Source organism: Rhinolophus sinicus, chromosome X (genome assembly GCF_036562045.2).
Source record: "Rhinolophus sinicus isolate RSC01 chromosome X, ASM3656204v1, whole genome shotgun sequence".
Taxonomy (NCBI): Eukaryota; Metazoa; Chordata; class Mammalia; order Chiroptera; family Rhinolophidae; genus Rhinolophus; species Rhinolophus sinicus.
In genome coordinates this window covers 45,946,756-45,973,677 of record NC_133768.1, presented here as the reverse complement: position 1 = coordinate 45,973,677, position 26,922 = coordinate 45,946,756, and the positions used below count along the sequence as shown (strand labels likewise).

General features: G+C 39.6%; 1 protein-coding gene across 1 annotated transcript in view; it reads right to left on the bottom strand.

Annotated features, from left to right (window-relative positions):
* Positions 1-26,922, bottom strand: part of LOC109436875 (vascular endothelial growth factor receptor kdr-like) — a 315,706-nt gene that overhangs the window by 219,572 nt on the left and 69,212 nt on the right. The window contains exon 3 of the mRNA XM_074323230.1: positions 18,842-18,938. Within this exon, the coding sequence (XP_074179331.1) occupies positions 18,842-18,938 (97 nt within the window). The remainder of the gene's footprint in view (positions 1-18,841; positions 18,939-26,922) is intronic.

Here is a 26,922-nt window from a genome sequence, read left to right as displayed (position 1 = left end):
GGCCATCTGTATGTCTTCTTTGGAGAAATGTCTGCTCAGGTCCTCTGCCCATTGTTTAATCAGATTGTTTGTTTGTTTGTTTGTTTGTTTTTTACATTGAGTTGTATGAGTTCTTTATATATTTTGGATATTAACCCCCTATCATGTATAGCATTTGTAAACATCTTTTCCCATTCACTTTTTGTTTTGTTTATGGTTTCTTTATTGTGCAAATGCTTTTTAGTTTGATATAGAACCATTAGTTGATTTTTGCTTTTGTTTCCCTTTCCTGAAGATACTTATCCAAAAACATTGCTAAAATTGATGTCTAAGACATTACTGCCTGTCTTTTATTCTAGGAGTTTTTGTTTGTTTGTTTGTTTGTTTGTTTGTTTGTTTGTTTCGGGTCATACATTTAAGTCTTTAGTCAATTTTGAGTTTATTTTTGTATATGGTGTAAGAAAGGTGTTCAGCTTTACTTTTTTTGCATGTATCTGTCCAGTCCTCCCAAAACCATTTATTGAAGAGAGTGTCATTTCCCCTTTGTATTTCCAGTCTACTTTGTCACAGATTAATTGACCATATAAGTATGGGTTAATTTCTGGGCTATCTATTCTGTTCCATTGATCTATATGTCTGTTTTTTAACCAGGACCATACTGTGTGATTACTATAGTTTTGTAGTATAGTTTGAAATCAGGGAGGGTGATACCTCCAGCTTTGTTTCCCCCCCTTCAAGATTGCTTTGGCTTTTCTAGGTCTTTTGTGATTCTTATAAATAAAAGTATAAATTAAATAAAAATTAATTTTAGCATTATTTTTTCCAAATCTGTCAAAAATTCCATTGATATTTTGATAGGGATTACACTGAATTTGTAGAATGCTTTGGATAGTATAGACATTTTAACAATATTCTTATATACCATAAGTATGGTATATATTTCCATTTCCATGTATTTGTGTCATCTTCAATTTCTTTCATCAATGTCTTATACTTTTCAGAGTACAGACCTTTTGCTTCTTTGGTGAAATTTATTCCCACGTATTTTTTATGCAATTGTAAATGGGATTGTTTTCATAATTTCTCTATCTGCTAATTCATTCTTTGTGTATAGAAGTGCCACTGATTTATGTATATTAATTTTTCATCCTGCCACTTTACTAAATTTATCTATTAATTATAATAGATTTTTGTTTGAGTTTTTAGGGTTTTGTATATATAGTATCATGTCATCTGCAAATAGTGACAAATTTATCTTTTCTTTTCCAATTTGGATAAATTTATTTCTCTTTCTTGTCTGATTTCTGTGGCTAAGACTTGCAATAGCATATTGAATAAAAGTGGTGAGAGTGGACATCCTTGTCTTGTGCCTGATCTTAGGGGAGAACCCGTTAGCTTCTTCACATTGAATCTGATGTTAGCTGTGGGTTTGTCATATATGGCCTTTATTAAGTTGAGATATGTTAACTCTATTCTTACTTTGTTGAAAGTTTTTATCATGATTAGATGTTGTATTTTGTCAAATGTGTTTTCTGTGTCTATTGAGATGATCACACGATTTTTATCCTTTGTTTTGTTAACTTAGTCTTATGGGGGTTCCCTTGTACATAACTAGCTGCTTTTCTCTTGCTGCTTTTAAGATTCTCTCTTTATCTTTACCTTTTGAAATTTTAATTATAATGTGTCTTGGAGTGAGCCTCTTTGAGTTCTTCCTGGTATTGGATTTCTGTTTCCTTCACCAGGTTAGGGAATTCTTCAGCTATTGTTTCTTCAAATCGGTTTTCTGTTCCTTTATCTCGCTCTTCTCTTTCTGGGAACCCTATGATATGAATGTCGGTATTCTTGATGTTGTCCCAGGGATCCCTTAAACTATCCTCATTTTTAGAAATTCTTACTTCTTTTTTGCTTTTCCATTTGGGTGATTTCCATTATCTTTTTTCCAGATCACTGATTATTTTTGCTGCATCATGTAATCTGCTCTTGATTTCCTGTACTGTATTTTTCATTTTAGTCATTGTATTCTTCAGTTGTGATTGGTTCTTTTTTCATATATTTTTGTCTCTTTGTTGAAGTTCTCATTGAGTGCATTCATTCTTCTCCCAAGTTCTTGAGCATCTTCATAACCATTGTTTTAAATGCTTTATCTGGTGAATTTCTTGTCTCTATTTCATTTAGTTCTTTCTCTCAAGTTGTGTCCTGTTCTTTCATTTGGTAGATATTTCTGTGTCTCCTCATTTTGGCTCTCTCTCTGTGTTTGTTTCTATGTATTATGTAGATACACTACATCTTTCAGTCTTGAAAGAGTAGCCTTTTGTAGAAGGTGTCCCTTGGGGCTCAGGGGTCACCAGAGCCAGGTGGTCCAAGTATGTCCCCTGCGTGGATTGTGTATGTCCTCCTGTTGTAGTTTGGCTGCAATTACTACAGGTGCACTAGTGGGTCAGGTTGACAAATAGGCCAACTAGCTGTGAGGACTGGCCATGATTACTACAGAAATTCTGATGTGTGGTGGCTAGCCCCATGAGTGGGAACTGCTTTAGAGGTGTTCCTGTGTCAGCTGAGGCTGCCCATCTGTGTGTCACTAGTGGAGGCATTTGGGTGGGGCTCTGGTGCAGGCTGAGGCCAGCCACCAGGTGTTTTGGGTGTGGAGTCTCTTGGGAGGTACTCTGGTGTAGGCCAGAACCAGTCACCACTTTGCCAAGCTTGAGGCCACATGGTAATAGCTATAATGTGAGCTGAGACTGGTCACTGTTTGTGCCGGACTTGGGGACACTTGAGAAATGTTACAATATGAGTTGAGGCCAGCTGCCATATGTGGTGGGTTTGGAGCTGCTTGAAATAAGTTATGAGTTTAGCCAAGGTTGGCTATCATGTATGGCACGTCTGGAGCTACTTTGGAAAGGCCCTCACTGGGGTAATGTAATGGTGTTAACTAGGTTAGTAGAGAACAAAACTATGCAAAATAATATTGAATGTTAACTGTAAGTGAAAACCAATCAGTCAATCAATCAATAAAGAGGGTGACAGATTTGGTATGTACCTACTCCAGGCCAGCCAGGTGGAAAAAGAACACACAAGAAACAAACAAAAAATAGTACCCACCAGTGTTTCCATCCCCAGAGAGAATTCCCACTGATCCCTGCCCCTCTAGCACTCACTCTAAAGTTAGTCTATTTAATTTCTCCTTGTATGTCCCAGGTACATCTCAATGTGCTTACTCTGTACTGAAGCTTAGAGTGAGTGAATTTCTTCTTAGGCTCTTTATTAGAAGTATCTCAGTCTCCCCCAGCCCTTTGTCTCTCTCAGATGTAACCCTGCCTGTTTTCAAAGCCAGATATTATAGGGACTCATCTTCCACCACAGATTTCTTGGGCTGGGGAACGTGGTGTAGGGTTTGGGCCCTCACTTCTCAGGGAGAACCACTGTGGCTGTGATTTCTCTCCAGGTTGTGAGTTGCCACACCTTAGGTGTGGTACCTGACTAGGCCACATCTCTGCTTCTCCTACCTGTCACAACATGGCTTCTTCACTTTTTTTGGGGGGAGTTTATCATCACTTTAGAACATCAGTGAAGGTAATTACTAGTTCCTGGTGACTCAGAAACCAGGCAAGGTACAGGCAGGAATTGAGTCCTAAAAGCTTTAACTATTGCCTTGGGCACTGCAGCTCTGAGGAAAGCAATCTAAATGCATTCTTTCCTGCATACATTGCTGTGGCTGTGTTGTGGTATAAGATGTAAGGAAATCCACCCAGCTGCAAGACTGCACTGGGGTGTGGTGCAGAAGGGAGGCAAAGCTGTTCGAGGTCGCTCCAGGGACATCCTGCCCTCTAGAGGTATCCCATATCTAATGGAGAAAAACAGGCCCCTTTAAGGCATTCTTTGGGAAAATATGAATTCCAGATGAACAATGACAAGGTGTGCATCACTGTAGTTCTGGACACATCCCCACTAATGCTGAACTACCTTTAATTGAAATACACTTTGGTCTCAAAGCCTGTGACCTATGGTGGCTGAGGTGATGAAGTTACTTCCTATGCATTCCCATGTTCCTGTGCATCTTTGGGTAAGGAAGGTATTTTCAGATCTTCCTTTATTGGTAAGCCTGTATTTCCTCTTGTATCCAGTCTGTCAAGGAAAAGGGGCATAAATATTGCATTCATTTTCATCACTGAAGGCAGTCTGTGTACGTCTTTTCCTTGTTACAGTTCTGGAAGCTGAAAGTCCGAAATAAGGTGCTGGCAAGGTTGGTTCCTTCTGGAGGTACTGGGGGAGTATCTGTTCCATGCCTTTCTTCTAGCTTCTGGTAGTTGTTGACAATCTTTGATATTCCTTGACTTGTAGATGCATCCCTCCACTCTCTACCTCCATGTCACATGGTGTTCTCTCTGTGTGTTGCCTCTGTATCTTTGTATAGCTTCTTCTTTATATCCTTAGTTATAGGGATTCTGTTCAGCTAGTTATCAGCAAAGTTTGCTCTATATTTAGTTGCAATTTTGGTGTGTTCATGGGAAGAGGTGAGCACAGGCTCTACCTACTCCACCGTCTTGACTATACTTGGTTTCTATAAAAGCAAAATGGTTTCTATAAAAGGGTCCCATAAATATTTTAGGCTTTGTGAGTCTCTGTCTCGAATTCTTATGTTTATACCCTTTAAATATATAAAACAAAACCCTAGCTTATAGGGCCAAAATAATAATAATAATAATAATGGCTGCAAGGGCTATAATTTGCTGAGCCCAGAATTCAAGCCTCTATCTGATGCTTGAATTCCTACTACAGAATCCCAACCTACTGAACCTCAGTTTCAATACCTCTAGTGGTGGAAAACTGACTATCACCCTCTTTTTCCCCACAGTATCCCATTCTATCACTAATGAAATCTCTGACAATTGTTGTTTCTTAATAATAAATAACTTTGTATCACATTGGGGGTTTACTCTTCCATTGACTTTAGAAGGAATCTGTGGCAATATGCCTTACCAAAATATTTCAGTATCAGTTGGGCATGCATTAGATTAATAGATTTCCTGAAGGTGGGGCACAGGACTTATTATTTAGGGTAGAGTGGGGATGACCAGGGTATGGGGATCTTTAAAGAGATCAGGCTTGGGCAAGCGCACAAAGGTGAAGGTCTGGGATGAGTAAGTAGGGGTGGAGGTAAAGGAGGAGGAGCTGGTTACATGTGTTCACTCCAGATTTAGACCTATTCTTGGACTCCATGTCTGATGCTCTGCTGTGTTCCTGGATATTTGGTTGAGCCTGAGAGAACACTTTTTAAAACATTCCTGAGAAAGAAACTGAATTCCAGTGACTCCAACAGCATATTCTCATGCCAGGGATTGAGCAGCTGAATGCTTGGAATGACTAGGCCTCCTATTCCTGATAACATTCTGGGGAGAATCACATTCCAGAGCCTTAGGCTTTCTCACAGGCTGATTCATTTCCTCCACCCACCTTCCACAAGATTCTGTATTTGCCTGTAAGACCACCAAAGGCCTGCAGCTTAAGGCTCAGGAACTTGGGTAACTTGGACCAGGAAACATTAGTAAGGCCCAGCTGAGCAGATGGATACAAGTCCAACACAAGGGAGCATGGTAAGTCCCTGTTGGAGCTAGGAAAGAAAACATGAGCTCAGCCTGCTCCACAGATTTGCCAAGTCTTGGAAAGTATGAAGAGTTGCATGTATGTTTGCATAATGAAAAGCCCACTGGCTTGGGAGTCAGGAGGATTTGGTTCTTGTATTGGATACTTAACAAGTCCCTTCTTTACTTCAGGCCTTGGTATCTTCATTTATAAAGTGAGACTGATAGAACTTACCTCACAGATTCATTGTGAAGGTTTACTGAGTCAATCCATGTAAAGTACTTTGAACAAATCCTGACACAGAATAACTACCCAACAAATGGTAGCTATTGTGGCTATCAGCTTTATCTGTCATGGGAATCATTTCTGAATCATACCGTGTTTCCCTAAAAATAGGACTTAACTGGAAAATAAGCCCTAGTATGATATTTCAGGATGACATCCCCGAACATAAGCCCTAATGCATCTTTTGGAGCAAAAATTAATATAAGACCTGGTCTTATTTTCGGGGAAACATGGTATCATTCTCTCATACTCCACTTCCAATCCATCAGAAGATCCTGTAGGCTCTACTTTTAAAATACTCAGAACCTGACCACTTGTCATTCCCTCTACTATTGGCAGCCTGTCATAGCCCCCATCACCTGGAACGCTGCAATAGCCACTGATTCTTGCTCTCCATAACCCATAACCCTCACAGCATCCAGAGGGAGACTTAAAAAACTATATAAGGTCACATCATTCCCCTGCTTAAATTCTTCCAGTGGTTTCCCATGACATTCAGAATAAATTCCAATCCTCACTGTGATCTATAAAACTCTAGCACTTCTCTATTCTAATCTCCTATCTTTCTCCCCACTACTTATTTTGTTCCAGCCACACCAACCTCTTACTGTTTCATGACCATGCCAAATTTACCCCATCTTAAGGTGTTTGCATTTGTTATTCCCTCTGTATGGGACATTCTTCCTCCACATATGTGCATGGCTCCTTCCTTTATGTCTCTGTTAAGATAACACTTTTATCCTGACCAACAGTTTAGAAGAAACACCTCCCCTTTACTCTATGTCTCTTTACCCTGATAGTTTCTCCGCAGCACTTATCATCTTCTAATATACTATACAATTTTCTTACTTATTTTGTTTATTTTCTGTCTCTCCCACAAGAATGTCATCTCCATGAGGGCAAAGATCTTTGCCTATTTTGTTTAGTACCATATCGTCTGCACCTAGCCTAACATCTGGTACATAGTAGGTGCTAAATATATGTTTCTTGAATGAATATATGAGGAAAACAATCCTTTTTTTATACCTACTCTATGGGGTTGAAGTGGGGCTAAAATATATTAGTATATTGAATCTCTTTTGAAAGATATATACAAGGTCTGACAATTATGATTACAAACTCATCCTAGAAAAAGTGCTACACACCTCATTGCTGAATAGCACTAGTCACCTTCGAAATACTCCCATTGGGAAGCTATGCATGCATGCCAGCACCTAGTCCATCTCTCAAAGCAATTTTGGAATTATTTTTCTGGAATGGCCATCAGAGCTGTTGTCATATTCTTTGATGTCCTGAATGTCATCAAAATGACTTCCTTTCAATATTTCCTTTATCTTCAGGTAAAGAAAGAAGTCATGGGGGGCTAGGTCAGGTGAGTAGGGAGGTGCTCCAATACAGTTATTTGTTTACTGGCTAAAAACGTCCTCACAGACAAAGTCGTGAGAGCTGGTGCATTGTCATGATGCAAGAGCCATGAATTGTTGGCGAAAATTTCAGGTCGTCTAACTTTTCACACAGCCTTTTCAGCACTTACAAATAGAAAGTTTGGTTAACTGTTTATCCAGTTGGTACACATTCATACTGAATAATCCCTCTGATATCAAAAAAGGTTAGCAACATCGTTGCAACAAGTTCGCAAACTTAATTGTCAGACCTCATACAGAAGGTGTGACAAAAAATGTATATACATTTTAAGAAAGGAAAAAACTGTATTAAAATTGTAATGCTCAGTATATACTGATAACAAAAGATGCATACAAGTCATGTGTATACATTTTGTTTTGGCACCCCTGGTATATATATGATAATTTAAGAGTAAGTGAATGAACATTCAAAAATTTATTTTAGTGTAGTGCAAATTGTAAGTAAGGTAGCAGCCCTGCCACTGCACAGTTATGTGGCCTTGGGTAAATATTGTCACCTCTTCAGTCCTCATCTTCCCCATTTTTAATAAGGGATTTAGAGGAGCCCCTTATATTTCTGAAACCTTCTGAGAAGTCATTTGTGATTTCACGAGGCAATCTTCCTTATTTTATCCCCCCATTTACACCCAAGGCATTATTAGTCTGTCTCCCAGATGAGCTTTTTATGGAATCCTCTTAGCACTGAAACAAATATCCCCTAAAGTATTAACCAGTCTCCCTGCCACAGCCAAGTCTGTCTCAAATTCTTCACCTGGGGTTAAGTGTTCACAACTTATGGTCAATGAGAGCTGGGTTTTATGAGGCTTAAAGGCCCTGGAAAGAGGCCCTGGGGTTAAGTATGATCTAGTGGAACATGACAGTCCAGGACACATGAAAGCTATTGGTGACAGTTTCTATTTGATGGCTAATAGGTCAGATACCATTCAGGGTCACTGGGATAAAGTAGTCTTGTGTGAGCAGTGGCTGATAATGCGCTGAGGCTGGCACCTCAATTATGATTTACATGCAGAGAAGTGGCTGAGAAGGCCAACAGGTGGGGAAAAGACAGCTTCCAAAAACAAAATGCTTTGCTCAAATCCCCTGATAAATATTCATCTATAGTGTTGGAAGCTTAGAGCTAGGAGAAAAGGGGATCCTCTGGAGGGGGAGTACAAGACCTAGGATGGGAGGACCCCACCTTCTAGTTGTGCTATGGAAATGGAAAATAAATATCACTCTTATTGCTACACTTTATCTAGTGTAAATCACTAGGCATGGCAATATCTGTTCTTGATTTTGCATAGTAATAAAGTATTCACTTTTTTAGTGGGGTATATGGCCTCCTGGAAAAAAAACACTACATTTTCCAACCTTTCTTACAGCTAAGTGTGGCCATGTGACAAAGTTTTAATCAAAGGGATATAAGCACAAGTGGTGTATAGAGCATTTGGGAAATGTTCTTAAAGAGAGAAGGCGTGGACTTCCAGTCAAGATGGCAGAGTAAGTAAATGCTGTGCTTACCTCTTGTCACACCACATCAAAATTACAACTAAACTACAAAACAACCATCATTGAGAACTGCCTGAAGTGTAGCTGAACAGAAGTCCTATAATTAAGGATGTACAGGAGAAGCCATCTCAAGACTAGTAGGAAGAGCAGAGATGTGGAATGGGCTGATACCACACCCATGCATGGTGGTTAAAAATTGGGAGGGATAGCTCAGCTGCAATGGTTTCTACTGAGGAGTGAGGAGTCCCAGACCCACACAAGGATCCCCAGTGTGGGGTACCAGTTCTGGGAAGAGAGGTCCCCATAACTTGTGGCTCTGAAAAACAGTGGAGAATGTGGCTGAGTGGGACCGAGGGCTGCTGGAGTCCCAGGAATTCCACTTAAAGGGCCTGTGCATGGATTTACTCAATAAAAGACTCACTCACTCTGAGTTGCAGAGCTGGGGCAGCAGCTCCAAAGGTGCCAGGGACATATGGGAGACGAACTGTATTGTTGAGCCCTTCCCTCACCCAGACTGATCATACAGATAGGCACCATATATGAGTCTCCATCAACCTAGCTAACACCATTTACCACTCCCTGGTGACTACCTGAGACCCTGCCCCACCCAACTTGAAGGCCAACCCAAGTTGCTTCCAGTGGCTTTTCCATACAAATGGTGTGTCTGACTCATGCTACAGAATTTCCTAAAATTTCTCAAAGATTCACAAAACCCAAAAAAGCACCATCTGGCCTTGGCATGTCCATTATCTGTTGTTGAGCAGCTTCAAGTCCGGCACTAGTGGCAGCCAGCCTCAGTTCATGGTTTGGCCTCTTTGGGTACCTCTCAGCCCAGAGCAGGTGTCAGTATGCAGATTGCTTTGTGACTCCTGCCTGTGACTTGTATTTGGCCCCAGGCAGAATAGAAGCTGCAACTGAATTTGGTCTGGAACAGGGCTCCTCCCAGGAGGCCTCAGGGCTGGCATGCCCAGTGGCTAGCTTTGGATCGAGCCAGAGAATCATCTGGCCATCTCTTAGGAAGGCACAAAAAGGGCAGACTGGGCAGGCACCAGAGCCCTGCTAAAATAATTCCTGCTCCTTAGGGTTGGCCCCCTGCACAACAACTCCTCCATTGCAGTCATGACCAATACTCAAAACCAATCAGCCTGAGGGTAAATCCCTCCCATTGATGTGCAAACAACAACCAAGGTTCAACTACAACAGGAGGACACACACAATCCACACAAGGGACACAGCTGAAGCACCCAGCTCTAGTGATCAGGGAGACTGTGCCACTGTGCCCTACAATACACTTACTACATAAGGTCACTCTATTGGGACGAAGAGATATAGCAGCTCTACCTAATATATAGAATCAAACACAGAGAGGTGGTGAGAATGAGGAGACAAAGAAACATGTCCCAATTGAAGTAACAAACCAAAAGTCCAGAAAATGAACTGAACAAAATGGATACAAGCCATCTCCAGACATAGAGTTGAAACACTGGTTACAAAGATGCTCAGTGATCTCATGGAGAACTTCGGCAAAGAGATAGGAAGCATAAAAATGGAGATAGAATATATAAAAAAGAACTAGTCAAAAAAGAAAAATACAGTAACTGAAATGAAGAACACATCAGAGGGAATCAATAGTAGATAAAGCAGAGGATTGAATTGGCAATTTAGAAGATAAGGTAACAGAAAACACCCAACTGTAACAGCAAAAAGAGAAAAGGATTTTCAAAAAATGAGGGTAGTTTAAGGGGTCTCTGGGACAACATCAAGCATACCAACATTTTCATCATATGGGTACTAGAAGGAGAAAAGATACAGCAAAGGATTGAGAACATATTTGAAAAAATAGTGACTGAAAATTTCCCCAACCTGGTGAAGGTAATAGATATACAAGTCCAGGAAGCACAGAGTCACAAACAAGGTGAACCCAAACGGGCCCACACCAAGACACATCATAATTAAAATGCCAAAGGTTAAAGACAAAGAAAGAATCTTAAAAGCAGCAAGAGAAAAGCCACTAGTTACCTACAAGGGAGCTCTCATAAGACTACTAGTTGATTTCTCAACAGAAACTTTGCAGGCCAGAAGGTATTGGCACAAAATACACAAAGTGATGATAGGCAAGGACCTACAACCAAGATTATTCTACCCAGCAAAGCTATCATTGAAAATTGAAGGAGAAAATGTTTTCCGGAAAAATGGCGGCGTGAGGTGAGTCTCTGTAAAGCTCCCCTGGAATTTACAAAGAATCGAACAACAAAAACTCCACAAAGGACTCCCTGCACAGCAGACAGGCAAGATGAAGAGGCCCACTACCGACTGAAATCACCTACAGGTGGGAGATTCACGTGAGTGGAGGGAGGAGGAAAGGGAGAAGTACGCGGAGACGGAGCCGCGCGGGCGCAGGACGCAGACCTAGCCCAGTGCTCCGAGCTCGCTGCTTCCCGAAACTACCGCAGCTGCGAGTGAGGGAAGAACTCGGACTGCTAGGGCTCCACCTGGGCTCCACAGGGCTGAGGGGACAGCATATAACACGGCTGAACCCAACGCTCACGGCAGAGACCTCGGAGAAAAGACTGAGGGAAAAAGGCTGAAAACGGTGGTTTAAGCCCTCACTGCCAAGCAGAGAACAGAGCCTTAGGCACTGAGACTAACCACCCCCTCCCTCCCCTACCAGAGCTCGCCCCGCCCCCACCTGCCCGGTGCTAGAAGCGAAACAGTAGCAGTGTCAGATCAAAACAACAGAAAATTTGCTGTTCTGAGAACTGTGGACCACAGACAAATTCACAACCCAATAAGTTCCGACAAAGGGGAGGGAGCTATGGAAGCAGGAACGGCTGTGGTTGTGGTCACCGCCATTGCTCTGGGCCACCTCTCACAACTCACCACGCACCTGACCCCACCTATCTGGGCGGATCCCTGCAGGAGTAAACAGAACTGCTAAAACATACGGGCTCTGGATCAGGATCTGGAAGAGCTTTGGAACATGAAAAGCTCTCCCCATACCCACAGGGACACTGCGCCCTGTGACCTAGACGAACTATTAACAGAGGAGAAGCCTGTCTCCCAGGGAATCCCCCCATTCTGTGAGAAGCTGGAATAGTGCAGAGAAAATAGCACTACCCTGTGGGAGAAGAAAAATAAGTTGCAGTTGGAGAAATAATAAAACATTCTACCAACAAGTACAGGCAAACAAAAGAAAGACCGCTTTCTATCAACCTGTTGCAGAAGTCACTCCTGTAGATGTCTAGGAAGAGAAATAGTAAACCAGTAATCGCCATGAATAACCAAGGCAACAAGATAGCTCAGAAAGAAAGTGAAAAATCTCCAGAAAAGGCACTTAAAGATACAGAAATATGTGACTTAAATGACAGAGAATTCAAGATTGCAGTTCTGAAAAAACTCAACGAGATACAAGAAAACACAGATAGGCAGTTAAATGAACTCAGAAACTCAATCAAAGAACAGCATGAGCATTTTACGAAAGAGATTGAAATTTCAAAAGAGAACCAAATAGAATTTCTGGAGATTAAGAACTCAATAGAAGAAATTAAGAATGAAATAACCAGCTTAGGTAGTAGAGTTGACCAGATGGAGGAAAGAATCAGTGACATCGAAGATAGAAACCTGGAAATGACACAGATGAAGAAGAAAGAGACTTGAGACTTAAAAGAAATGAAAGAACTCTACAAGAACGTTCTGACTCCATCAGAAAGAGCAATATAAGAATAATGGGCATACCAGAAGGAGAAGAAAGAGAGAAGGGAACAGAGAATATATTCAAACAAATTGTCAATGAGAACTTCCCAAATTTGTGGACAGAACTGGACCCTCGAATCCAAGAAGCAAATAGAACACCTAGTTACCTCAATCCCAACAGGCCTTCTCCGAGGCACATTGTATTGAAGCTGTCTAAAATCAACGACAAAGAAAGAATCCTCAAGGCAGCCAGGGAAAGGAAGACGGTAACTTACAAAGGAAAGCCCATTAGATTATCATCAGATTTTTCAGCAGAAACTCTACAAGCCAGGAGGGAGTGGAACCAAATATTCAAACTATTGAAAGAGAGAAATCATGAGCCAAGAATAATATATCCAGCAAAGATATCCTTTAGATATGAAGGAGGAATAAAGACCTTTCCAGACATACAGAAGCTGAGGAAATTTTCTAATACACGACCTGCACTACAAGAAATACTAAAGGAGGCTATTCGACCACCATCAACAGGGACAATTTGTGGCAACCAAAACTCAAAAAGGGGAGAGTAAAGGCCTGAACCGAATATGGGAATGGAGAAAGTAAGTGCTGAAGAAAATGGAATACTCTAAATATCAAACTTTCTTTTACATAAACTTAAGGGTAACCACTCAAAATAAATCCAGAATTGAAATATATACTGAAATAAGAGAAGAAACAGAGGAAACATCATAGAATACCACCACACAGAAATAATAGACAACAACAAAAAGGCAAAGAAACAATGGAGACACAGCCTTACCAGAAAACTAAAGATAGAATGACAGGAAATCCTCACATATCAATAATCACCCTAAATGTAAATGGACTGAACTCACCAATAAAAGGCACAGAGTATCAGATTGGGTCAAAAAACTAAACCCAACCATATGCTGTCTCCAAGAGACACATCTCAGCTACAAGGACAAGCATAGACTCAAAGTGAAAGGGTGGAAATTGACACTCCAAGCAAATGGTACCCAGAGAAAATCAGGTGTAGCCATAATGATATCAGATGAAACAGACTTCAAGGTGAAAAGATAACAAGAGACAAAGATGGACATTTCATAATGGTGAAGCGGACTGTACAACAAGAAGACATCAATATTTATGCCCCCAATCAGGGAGCACAAATACACCAAGCAACTACTAACAGAACTAAAGGGAGAAATTGACCAAAACACAATTATACTAGGGGACTTAAATACATCATTGACAGCTATGGATAGATCATCCAAACAGAAAATAAATAACGAAATAGTAGCCCTAAATGACACATTAGATGAAATGGACATAATTGACATTTATAGAGCACTTCATCCTAAAACATCAGACTATACATTCTTTTCTAGTGTACATGGAACATTCTCAAGGATAGACCATATATTGGGACATAAAATCAGTCTCAACAAATTTAAGAAGATTGAAATCATACCATGCATATTCTCTGATCACAAGGCTTTGAAAATGGATATCAACTGTAAAAAGAAAGTGGAAAAACACAAATACATGGAGATTAAACAACATACTTTTAAAGAAGGACTGGGTCAAAGAAGAAATTAGAGGAGAGATCAAAAGATACATAGAAACAAATGACAATGAAAATACATCCTACCAAAATTTTTGGGATGCAGCCAAAGCAGTTTTAAGAGGGAAATTTATCTCATTACAGGCCTATCTCAAGAAACAAGAAAACTCCCAAATAAATAACCTCATGTTACACCTTAAAGAACTAGAAAAAGAAGAACAAGTAAAACCCAAGGTCAGCAGAAGAAAGGAAATAACAAAAATTAGAGCAGAACTAAATGAAATAGAGAACAAAAAGACAATAGAAAAAATTAATGTGACAAAGAGCTGGTTCTTTGAAAAGATTAACAAAATTGACAAACCCTTGGCTAGACTTACTAAGATAAAAGAGAGAAGACACTGATTAACAAAATCAGAAACGTAAAAGGGAAGTTATCACGGACACCACAGAAATACAAAGGATCATCCAAGAATACTATGAAGGACTATATGCCACCAAATTCAACAACCTAGAAGAAATGGACAAGTTCTTAGAAACATATAGCCTTCCAAGGCTGAACCATGAAGAACTGGAAAATCTAAACAGACCGATCACCAGTAACGAAATTGAATCAGTCATCCAAAACCTTCCCAAAAGCAAAAGTCCGGGACCAGATGGCTTCACTAGTGAATTCTACCAAACCTTCAAAGAGGATCTAATACCAATCCTGCTCAAACTCTTCCAAAAAATTGAAGAAGAGACAGTACTCCCTAACTCATTTTATGAGGCCAACATTACCCTGATACCAAAACCTGGTAAGGACAGCACAAAAAAAGAAAACTACAGACCAATATCTCTGATGAATACCGATGCAAAAATCCTAAATAAAATTCTAGCAAATCGAATACAACAATGCATTAAAAAGATTATTCATCACGACCAAGTGGGGTTCATCCCCGGGGCACAAGGATGGTTCAACATCCGCAAATCCATCAATGTGATACATCACATAAACAAAATAAAGGACAAAAATCATATGATTATATCAATTGATGCAGAAAAAGCATTTGACAAGATACAACATCCATTTATGATTAAAACACTTAATAAAATGGGTATAGAAGGAAAATACCTTAACATAATAAAGGCCATATATGACAAGCCCTCTGCTAATCTCATAATTAATGGAGAAAAACTGAAGCCCTTTGCTCTACGTTCAGGAACACGACAGGGATGTCCCCTATCACCTCTGCTTTTCAACATAGTGTTGGAAGTCCTTGCCAGAGCAATCAGGCAAGAGAAAGAAATAAAAGGCATCCAAATTGGGAATGAAGAAGTTAAATTATCACTCTTTGCAGATGACATGATGCTATATATAGAAAACCCTAAAGACTCCACCAAAAAGCTATTAGAAACAATCAACGAATACAGTAAAGTTGGCTACAAAATCAACGTACAAAAGTCCATTGCCTTCCTATATACTAACAATGAAATCTCAGAAAAAGAAATACAAAAACAATTCCTTTTGCAATTGCAGCAAAAAGAATAAAATACCTAGGAATAAACTTAACCAAGGATGTGAAAGACCTATATGCTGAAAACTATAAGACATTTTTGAAAGAAATTGAAGAAGACACAAAGAAATGGAAAGACATTCCGTGCTCATGGATTGGAAGAATCAACATAGTTAAAATGGCCATATTACCCAAAACAATATACAGATTCAATGCAATCCCCATCAAAATCCCAATGGCATATTTTAAAGAAATAGAACAAAAAATCATCAGATTTGTTTGGAACCACAAAAGACCCCGAATAGCCAAAGCAATCTTAAGAAAAAAGAACAATATTTGTTACTATTTGTCTTGTTGATGATAGCCATTCTGACTGGGGTGAGGTGATATCTCATTGTGGTTTTTATTTGCATTTCTCAGATGATTAGTGATGTTGAGCATTTTTTCATATGTCTATTTGCCATTTCTTTGCCCTTTTTGGAAAATGTCACTTCAGGTCCTCTGCCCATTTTTCAATTGGGTTGTTTGTTTTTTTGTTGTTGAGTTGCATGAGTTCCTTGTATATTCTGGATACTAGCCCCTTATCGGAGGCACTGTTTGCAAAAATCTTCTCCCATTCAGTTGGTGGCCTCTTTATTTTGTCAATGGTTTCTTTTGCTGTGCAGAAGCTTTTAAGTTTCATATAATCCCATTCATTTATTTTAGCTTTTACTTCCATTGCCTTTGGAGTCAAATTCATAAAATGCTCTTTGAACCCAAGGTCCATAAGTTTAGTACCTAAGTTTTCTTCTACGCAGTTTATTGTGTCAGGTCTTATGCTTAAGTCTTTGAGAGGCTGTGGAGAAAAAGGAACCCTCATACACTGTTGGTGGGAATGCAGACTGGTGCAGCCGTTATGGAAGGCAGTGTGGAGGTTCCTCAAAAAATTACGAATAGAATTGCCATATGACCCAGCAATCCCTCTCCTGGGTATCTACCCAAAAAATCTGAAAACATTTAGCGATAAAGACACGTGTGCTCCAATGTTCATTGCAGCTTTGTTTACAGTGGCCAAGACATGGAAACAACCAAAATGTCCTTCGATAGATGAATGGATAAAGAAGCTGTGGTATATATACACAATGGAATACTATTCGGCGGTAAGAAAAGATGATATAGGAACATTTGTTACAACATGGATGGATCTTGAGAGTGTAATGCTGAGTGGAATAAGTCAGACAGAAAAAGCAGAGAACCATGTGATTTCACTGATGTGTGGTATATAAACCAAAAACAACAAAAGTGCAAGACAAACAAATGAGAAACAGATGCTCATAGACACAGACAATAGTTTAGTGGTTACCAGAGGGTAAGGGGTGTGGGGGGTGGGAGATGAGGGTAAGGGGGATCAAATATATGGTGATGTAAGGAGACCTGACTCTGGGTGGTGAACACACAATGGGATTTATAGATGATGTAATACACAATTGTACACCTGAAATCTATGTAATTTTACTAACAATTGTCACCCCAATAAATTAAAAAAAAATCAGAAAAAAAATAAAGCAAAATGCCATATTATTTCACTTATATGTTTATATGTGGAATCTAAAAACAAAACAAAATAAACAAACAAACAGAAGGAAATTCACAGATATGGAGAACATTTTGATAGTTGCCGGATGGGAGGGGCATTCGTGTGATGGATGAAAAGGAGAAAGGGATTAAGAAGTACAAGTTGGCATTTACGAAATAGTCACTGGGATGTCATAGCATAGGGGATACAGACAATAATATTGTAGTAACTATGTACGGTGTCAAATTCGTACTAGATTCATCAGGTGATCACCTCATAAGTTGTATAAATGTCTAATCACTATGTTGTACACTTGAAACTAATATTTCATCAGCTGTAAATGAAACAATATAAAATTGTTGAAAAATAAAATAAAATTAAGTCTTTGAGCAGAGAGCAAGCAAGAGTGAGAGCGAAAGTAAGAGAGAGAGAGGGAGGGAGAGAGAGAGAGAGAGAGAGAGAGAGAGAGAGAGAGAGAGAGAGAGGGCATGTCTTTCTTTACCTTCCTTTTTTCAACTAGCTTGAATGCAGACATGGTGGATGGAGTTTGAGTAGCCGTTTTGGACCACATAGTGGAAGCTGTTAGTTAATGAAGATTACAATACAGGAGTCTGAGTTTCTAATGATTGCATGGGACTGGGATGTTAGCCCCAGATATCCACCTTTTGGTCTTTTTAATTCAACTTTATTTCTAAAACCCACTGTTAACTTGGGTTTCCTACTGCATACATTACAACCTAACCTTTACCTATACACTGAGGCATTGGCTAGCTTAAAGAAGGAGGAGGCGCTGTACTCTGCTTTCAGTTCAGTTAGAGTCAATACACATTTATTGAGCACCTACACATGTATCTGCCACAGAATTTGACCACTCCTTTTTTCTTTAAAACTTCCTCTCCCTTATCACAATTCTCTCTTGTTTATTCCTCTTACTCATTATTCATGCACTATTCCAAATACCCTTCCTGCCCATGCAATCTTGAAGCACAAGGGCTTCTCAAGATTATGACGTATACCTTTTCCTCTCCTCACTCAACACACACTCCCTTATTATGCTCCTCTATTCATATAGTTTCAACTTTCCTCCAGTTTGTTTGAGTGATTCTCACATCTCCATCTCTAACCTGCTTTTTTTCCCCCACCCCCATACTTACTGTTCATATAGTGTAAGATTCTCCCTGGATCATTCAAACTGAACTTATCCTCTTTCTACTAGAATTTTCATCTTCTAATAATCATCAAAATGAAGAACACAAAGGGAAAGAGAAGAGGAACCCACTTTTAGTTCTCTAGATATTTTTTTAAAAACATGAAATTGTTCCTTTGGCCACATACAGGTGAATCTACAAGAAATGTGATGCTGTAGATATCAAGGAAATAGGTAACATTTCCTAGGTCTGCTCCAGTTGTAACATGCTGTGCTACTGGCATTGTTATAAACAAATAAGTTAAGAGCAAGATCCTTGCCAAAAGAATTAATGTACATTCTGCATATTAAGGACTTTAAAAGTCAAATTAGTTTCTTGAAATGTGTGAAAAAGTTAATGATAAGAAAAGGGAACCAAAGACAGACACCTGGATTCAGCTTAAAAGTTAACCAGCTCCACCCAGAGAAGTACACGTTGTGAAAACTTATAGCAAGAAATATGACCTTTCAGAACTTATTATCTATTGTTGTAAAAGGAATAAAGAATATGGCGTGTGATAAAAAAAAAATTTTCTGAGCTCCCTACCATGGTTCTTTTAATCAGGGAAAGTTCAAGGGCCTTGGTATTATTACCTGCAGGTTATGTCAAATATTCCACCAGCCTGGATCACCACTTGATCTCCAAGAATGCTCAGTTCTGGTTTCATCAGTGTCTCTTTACTGGCAAGACCTGAACCAAAATAAAATTTATTGCTTTTAGAATGTTTTAAGTTAGTCATCAGATGTATCCAAATATCATTCCATATGTATAAATTGATGTGTACGTGAAGCCAATTGCTGGATTTTCTGTAATAGCAAACTATTAGAAATAGCTAAAATGCCTATAGATAAGGGACTGGTACCTACATATGAGGTACCTATGGTACCTACATTACATATGGTACCTACCAATTATGGTACCTACCAATTATGGTACCTACATATGAGGGCATATACAGAAGTAAAACAGAAAAAAAGAAGCTTTTTATATAATATTATAGAGCAGTCTCCAAAATAAATAAAATAAAAACAGTATGTATAGCATATAACCATTTATGTAAAAGAAGAAAATGTAGATATTAACTTATGCAGGCATATAACTGGAAGACACACAAAAAAATTAGGTGTTGGTGGTTGTCTCCAGGGAGGGAAACTGGGATGGTAGAGAATAGTGGATGTAATGGGGGCTTTTCACTGTATACACCTGTGATGTTCTGAATCACTGTTTGCAATTACTTTTCCATACTACCCAATAGAGTTCAAAAACTCTATTTTCCCAACTCACTGATGTTGGTCTTGGTCATGTGACTTGATTTTAGAGAATGGAATTTGGATTGAAATGATAGTGCACCAATGTCACTCTGAAGTGTTAAAAGACACTGCATGTTCTTATTCAATCACTTCCTCTTCTGCCATCACTATAACAAAACTGGACCTAGGTAGGTTGCTGGTCCAAGAAAAATGAGAGACAACTGGAGCAGACCTAGGCCCCACAGGCTCAAGCTAAACCCAGTAGAATCACTCTAAATCATCAGAACACCAGAAGTCTCACAGTTGCATGAGCAAGAAGTAAATATTTAATATGGTATGGCACTGATGTTGTTTAAACATAACTTAATTAGGTATAATTAAAGTAAAAAACAGCACAAATTTAAATTTTACAATTTTATCAGTTTTAATGTATGAATACACACATGAAACTATCACTTCAATGAAGATAATTATCTATCACTCCCAAGTTTCCCTGTACCCCTTTGTAATCCATCTTTCTCTCCACCCCTGCCCCAGGCAACCAATGATATGCTTTCTTTCACTATAGATCAGTTTGAATTTTCTACAATTTTAAATAAATTGAATTGTATATACTCTCATACTTGGCTTCGTTCATTCAGAATAATGACTTTGAAACACATTCCTGTTATAGTATATATCGAAAGTCCCGTCTTTTATATTTCCAAGCAGTTTTCCATTGCTTGGATATATCGCATTTTGTTTATTCACCTGTTCATGGACATTTGGGTTGTTTCCGATTTGGTGCTATTATGAATAGAGCTGCTATGAGCATTCATGTAAGTCTTTGTGTGGATATACAGTGTCATTTATCTTAGATAAATACTTAGGGGTGGAATGATTGGGGCATGTAATGGGCATATGTTTAGCTTTTTAAGAATCTGACAAACTGTTTTCCAAAGTGTTTAGACCATTTTGCATTCTCACTAGCAAGAGAATGGGAGTTCCATTTGACCCACATTTTTGCGAACATTTCATATGGTCAGTATTTTATAATTATAACCAATCTAAAGGGTATGCAGAAGTATCTAATTGGGGTTTAATTTGCATTTCTCTGATGATTAATAATGTAGTACATAGTCTCATATGATTATTGGCCACCCATATAACTTCTTTTAAGAAGTGTCTGTTCAAATATTTGTGTCTTTGGTGGGGGTGGTATTTGTCTTTTTTTTTCTTTTTTCAGTTCTGAGAGTTATTTGCAGATACTATCATAGAAGTCCTTTGTTTAATATATGTGATACTGGTGCTGGGTTTGGGGTTACTTTGCTAGGAAGCATTTTTGAAGCTGCAGCTGACCTGTACAACACCCTTACATATGTTTTCAATTACATATTATGAGAATAAATTGCCTATTCAAAATAACTAATAAAACTTAAGTAAATAAGCCAGCAAACAAATATATTTATTGTTAATTGTTTGAAATGAAAGGAAACTATTATTTATTCAGTACCTACTAAATCTGTTAATAGTTTTATTTATTTTAACCCATTGATTAACACAACAAATCCATCTGGTAGGTACTATTATTATCTTTTTCAGCAATTCAGAAAACCAAGGCTAAAGAAAAGAAACCTGAGATTCAGAGTCAGATAGCATATAAGTGTAAGGGCTGGGATTCAACCTTGGGTCTGCATGACTCTGATGTGTGTCTTTAATGGCTCATTACATTAAACTGTGCTGTTTGCATCTATGAAGTATAGTTTATCTTTCTCTGAATACCAGGGCTAATGCCCTAATGCCAAAATGTCTAAGAAATTGACTAAAATAAAACTAAAGCTAAATTGTATTGAGTGATGGTGTTATTTTACATTATATTTCATAGCAATATTACCCAGAACATTTTATTCCAGGTTCATTGAGAATTAATTCACCCTTTACCTGAGGTTCCAGCAACAAACTGTACGGACAATAATTACAGGTCTCATTTCACTCTGCCTTATGATGGAATGCCATCTTTCCTATGTCTGGCCATCTCAGAGATTGGGAGCTCCCTGATGCTGGAGACTGTGTTTATTTACCTGACTCCAAAGCACATAGCAGAGGTTGCCCCATGGCCAGCTCAAAGAACATGCCATGTTCTAGTATAAGTGATACCGTGAGTGAAACAGGCTTCAGGCATGGTCTTTACCCTCAAAGAGCTCCCAGTCTAGTAAGAAAAACAGACATCAAAAAATATTTGCATTGAAAATATTAAATGCTACAAAAGGTATGAAAAAGCTGTGGGAGCCCACACAAGGGAGTAATCAATTTAATAAATGCTTGTTGAGTTAATAAATTATGTGGTTTGGAATATTTCAGTAATTCATCATATCTAGTGCAGAGGTTAAGAACACAGAATGTGGAGGCAGACCACCTGGGTTTGGGAGCCAGTTCTACCATTTATTACCTATGTAACCATGGGGAAATTACTTAACTCTGCCACAGTTGTCTTATATATATAACGGGGATAATAACAAAACTTATCACATAGGTTTGAGGTGAGAATAAATTAGTTAATATATTGAAAACATGTTACTCATTAAGTGATGATGATGATGATGATGATGATAGTGATTATTTCACAGCAATAATTTCCTTAATTTTCTGTCTTGGTGCCTATAATGTCCACCACTGACATAAATAATCAAGGCTAAGAAACTGTCTCCTGCATCTGGGTTCTACCTGGGAATATAAAATTGTGTGTGTGGAGACAGAGAAATATTTCCATGAGCTCCCAGGACACTTGTGTTCAGTACAGCTTGGTAGCCCAAGTACAACAACTAGCTGTTGGTTTTGGTTTTGTTTTTTGAAAAATGCTTTTGTAGAAGCCAGAATTCTTTAATAATACTATTTATAGTCCCCAACTCCTATTTTGGGGGGAAATTTGCCTTTTCTGGTGAGAGAAGTTTAATCAAATGGTGAACCAGGGGTGATGTCATAGGAATGGCGGCAGCGGGGCGCACTTTTTGAGTTCTCCTCCGGATCTTATCAGAAACGGGACATCTATAACCCATCAAAGGACTCTCTGCTCATCACGCAGAACAGCTAAGACACTCATGCAAGGATTACTCGTGCAGGTGGGAAAATTGGGCGAGCAGCGGAAGAGGGAAGGGAGCAGAGTGGAGATGTGATCCGCATCTACGGCTGTGGGGACTTGGCCTGCACCTTTGGCTGTGGAGGTGAGGCCCAAATCTGTGGCTGTGGAAACGCGGCCGCAACTACGGTTGCGGAAACACGGCCGGCATCTGAGGCGTTGGAAACGTCGGCGACACCCGCAGCTGCAGAGTCGCAGGGGATCCCAGGACGGAACAGAGAACATAATAGCCAGGAGGTGGGCTCTTCCCCTGCGTCCCACAGCTGATCTCTCCCGCCAAGGGGGCAGCATATCTAGCATTTGAGGCAATAACCTCAGCTGATACCTCAAGATAAGCCCTAGGCTGGACAAAGGACACAAACTCCATACCTGGGCCCCTCCCCCGCTCTTCCAATCCTGCCCACGCCCTTCCAGAGACTTGAACTGGCCCCTGAACTGAGGAGTGGTGTCAGATTGCAAAGGAGCCTTGGTGCTTGGGCTCTAGGAAGACTGGCAGATGGCTCTGGCCCAGGGAGGAGGCTGGGAAGAGTGTGGTTTTTGCTGGGCTAGGAGAGAGGGGTCTCCTCTGCCCCCAACCACCACCTTTTCTGGCCTGCAGGAAGACTGCAACATGGCTGGGCTGGGAGAGAAAAGACCCCTTCATCCCCAGCCCCCACCCATTCTGGCCTGCCTAGGGCAAGGCAATTAACAACTGCAGAGGCACACCCAGGGATCAGCAGTAAGTGGCAGATGCAGCTCCCAGCTTTTAGCAGCTCAGATATCTCCTGCCCGCCACACACACACACACACACACACGGAAGAAGTGCCCTAAGACTCAGGAGAACTGAACACAGGGCTGGTGGTGCTACTCTCAGTGTGCATATGTGCAGGCAAGAGCAGAAACTGCACTGGCTTTGTAAAAACTACCATCCAGACCCCTCAGGCCCACACATCTAAATCTGCAGTCCCAATGTCACTCTGGGCACCAGGTGACCGACTCTGCCTGCACAATACGCAGGGGACTCTTTGGTAGAGCAGAGGAAAACCTGGAGATTACTTGGTGGGCGTAAGCCAAGACTGGCGCTGCTTTTCGTTTTGGTTTTTTTTTTTTTCTTTATATCTTTGATATCTTTGCCTGTGTTGAGTGGGGGTTGTTGGTTGTTTTTACATGTGAATGTATTTGATTTTTTCTTTGCTGCTGCTGTTGTTGTTGTGCTTGGTGATTTGCTTTGTTCTGAAATTGCCCTACCGGGCGCAGCTTAAGAGGCACAAGATTCAACATACCCAGAGGCCAACTCCAGACGAAAACAGAGTACTACCGGGTTTGACCTACAAGGGACACACCCAGAGGGAATTCTCTACAGGCACAAGAGCCCATAGAGGCCAAACCACATTTAAGTGGTCAACTCTCACGCAGCAGAACACCCTGCAGTGGGCAGAGCCAAGTCTCACAACTAGTCAGTCTAGGAGTTAACCCCACCTACTCACAAGCGAAAAGCAATTAAAGATCTTCTTTAACAGGACAATATACACAACACAAGAGTCATCTTTGGAGCACATACAGAGGAGAAGAACGAAGTAGTGCAAGTCAAATATAAAGAACACATACTACATAAGATAACCCAGCAAGAACTAAGAACTCTAGGGGATCTACCTAATACATCGGAGCAAACACAGAGAGTCAGCCAGAATGGGGAAACAAAGAAACATGTCCCAAATAAAAGAACAGAAGAAACCTCCAGAAATGGAACCAAATGAAACAGAGGTAACCAACCTATCAGAGACAGAGTTCAGAACACTGATGATAAGAATGTTTAAGGAGCTTAGAGATGACATAAAGAAGGATGTAGAAATCATAATGAACAACCAGTTAGAACTAAAGAACACAGTTACTGAAATAAAGAACTCACTTGAAGGAATTAACAGCAGGTTAGATGAAGCAGAGGATCGAATCAGTGACTTAGAAGACAAGTCAGCAGAGATCACACAAACAGAACAACAGAAAGAAAAAAGAATAAAAAAACAATGAAGATGGTTTAAGAGACCTATGGGATAACATCAAGTGCAACAACATGTGCATCATAGGAATACCAGAAGGTGAAGAGAGGAAGCAAGGGATTGAGAACATATTTGAAGTAATAATGTCTGAAAACTTCCCTAACCTGATGAAGGAAACCAACATACAAGCCCAGGAAGTGCAGAGAGTTCCAACCAGGATAAACCCAAACAGGTCCACACCAAGACACATTATAGTTAAAATGGCAAAGGTTAAAGACAAAGAGAGAATCCTAAAAGCAGCAAGAGAAAGACAGAGGGTTACATACAAGGGAACTCCCTCCCATAAGACTATCAAGTGACTTTTCTGCAGAAACATTGAAGGCCAGGAGGGAGTGGCAGGAGATACTCAAAGTGATGGAAAACAAAGGCCTACAACCTAGATTGCTTTATCCAGCAAGGCTATCATTTAAAGTTGATGGAGAGATAAAGAGCTTCCCAGAAAAGAATAAGCTAAAGGAATTTATTACCACCAAGCCAGCATTGCAAGAAATACTAAAAGGACTTCTGTAAATAGAAGAAAGATGAAAACAATCTAACTACAAATTTAAAAATGGCAATAACTATGTATCTATCAATAATCACTTTAAATGTAAATGGATTAAATGCTCCAATTAAGAGACATAGGGTGGCTGAGTGGATAAGAAAGCAAGACCCTTGTATATGCTGTATACAAGAGACTCACCTCAGATCAAAAGACACACACAGGCTGAAAGTGAAGGGTTGGAGTAAGATATTTCATGCAAATGGAAATGAGAAAAAGCTGGAGTTGCAATACTTATTTCTGACAAAATAGACTTTAAAATGAAGAAAATATTAAAAGACAAAGATGGGCACTATATAATAATAAAGGGATCGATCCGACAAGAGGACATAACCCTAGTAAACATCTATGCACCCAACATAGGAGCACCTAAATATATAAAACAGATATTGACTGACATAAAGACAGAGATCAACAGTAACACTATCATAGTAGGGGACTTCAACACACCTCTGACAACAAGGGACAGGTCTTCCAGACAGAAAATCAATATGGAAACAACAGCCTTAAATGATACATTGGACCACTTGGATTTAATCGATATTTTCAGAGCATTTCACCCCAATGCTGCAGAATACACGTTCTTCTCAAGCACACATGGAACATTTTCCAAGATAGACCATATGTTAGGCCACAAAACAAGTCTTGATAAATTTAAGAAAATTGAAATCATACCAATTGTCTTCTCTGACCACAGTGCTATGAAATTAGAAATGAACTACAGGAAAAAAACTGGAAGACACACAAATTCATGGAGGCTGAATAACATGTTACTAAATAATGAATGGGTCAAGCAGGAGATCAAGGAAGAAATCAAAAGATATCTCGAGACAAACGAAAATGAAAACACGATGACCCAAAATCTATGGGATGCCGTGAAAGCAGTCCTAAGAGGGAAATTCATAGCATTGCAGGCCTACCTAAAGAAACAAGAAACATCACTAATCAACAGTTTATCTTCACACTTAAGGGATCTGGAAAAAGAACAGCAAAATAAGCCCAAAGGGAGTTCAAGGAAGGAGATAATAAAGATCAGAGTGGAAATAAGTGAAATAGAAACCAGAAAAACAATACAAAAGATCAATGAATCCAAGAGTTGGTTCTAAGAGAAGATAAACAAAATTGACCAACCTTTAGCAAGACTCATTAAAAAAAGAGAGAGAGGACTCAGATGAATAAAATCAGAAATGAAAGAGGAGAAGTGACAACAGACACCACAGAAATACAAAAAAAATTTAAGAAATTACTATGAGCAACTGTATGCCAACAAATTTGACAATGTGGAAGAAATGGACAATTTTCTAGAGGCGTACAGTCTTCCAAGGCTAACTCAAGAAGAAACAGAAAACCTGAATAGACTGATTACCACCAAGGAAATTGAATCAGTAATCAACAATCTCCCAAAAAACAAAAGCCTTGGACCAGATGGCTTTACAGGTGAATTTTATAAAACGTTCAAAAAAGAATTATCACCTATTCTCCTCAAACTCTTCCAAAAAATCCAGAGGGAGGGAAGACTCCCAAACACTTTTTACGAAGCCACTATCACCCTGATCCAAAAATCAGACAAAGACACCACAAAAAAAGAAAACTACAGGCCCAATTCGCTAATGAACATAGACGCAAAAATCCTCAACAAAATATTAGCAAACAGAATTCAGCAATACATTAAAAAGGTCATACACCATGATCAGGTGGGATTCATCCCAGGTATGCAAGGGTGGTTCAACA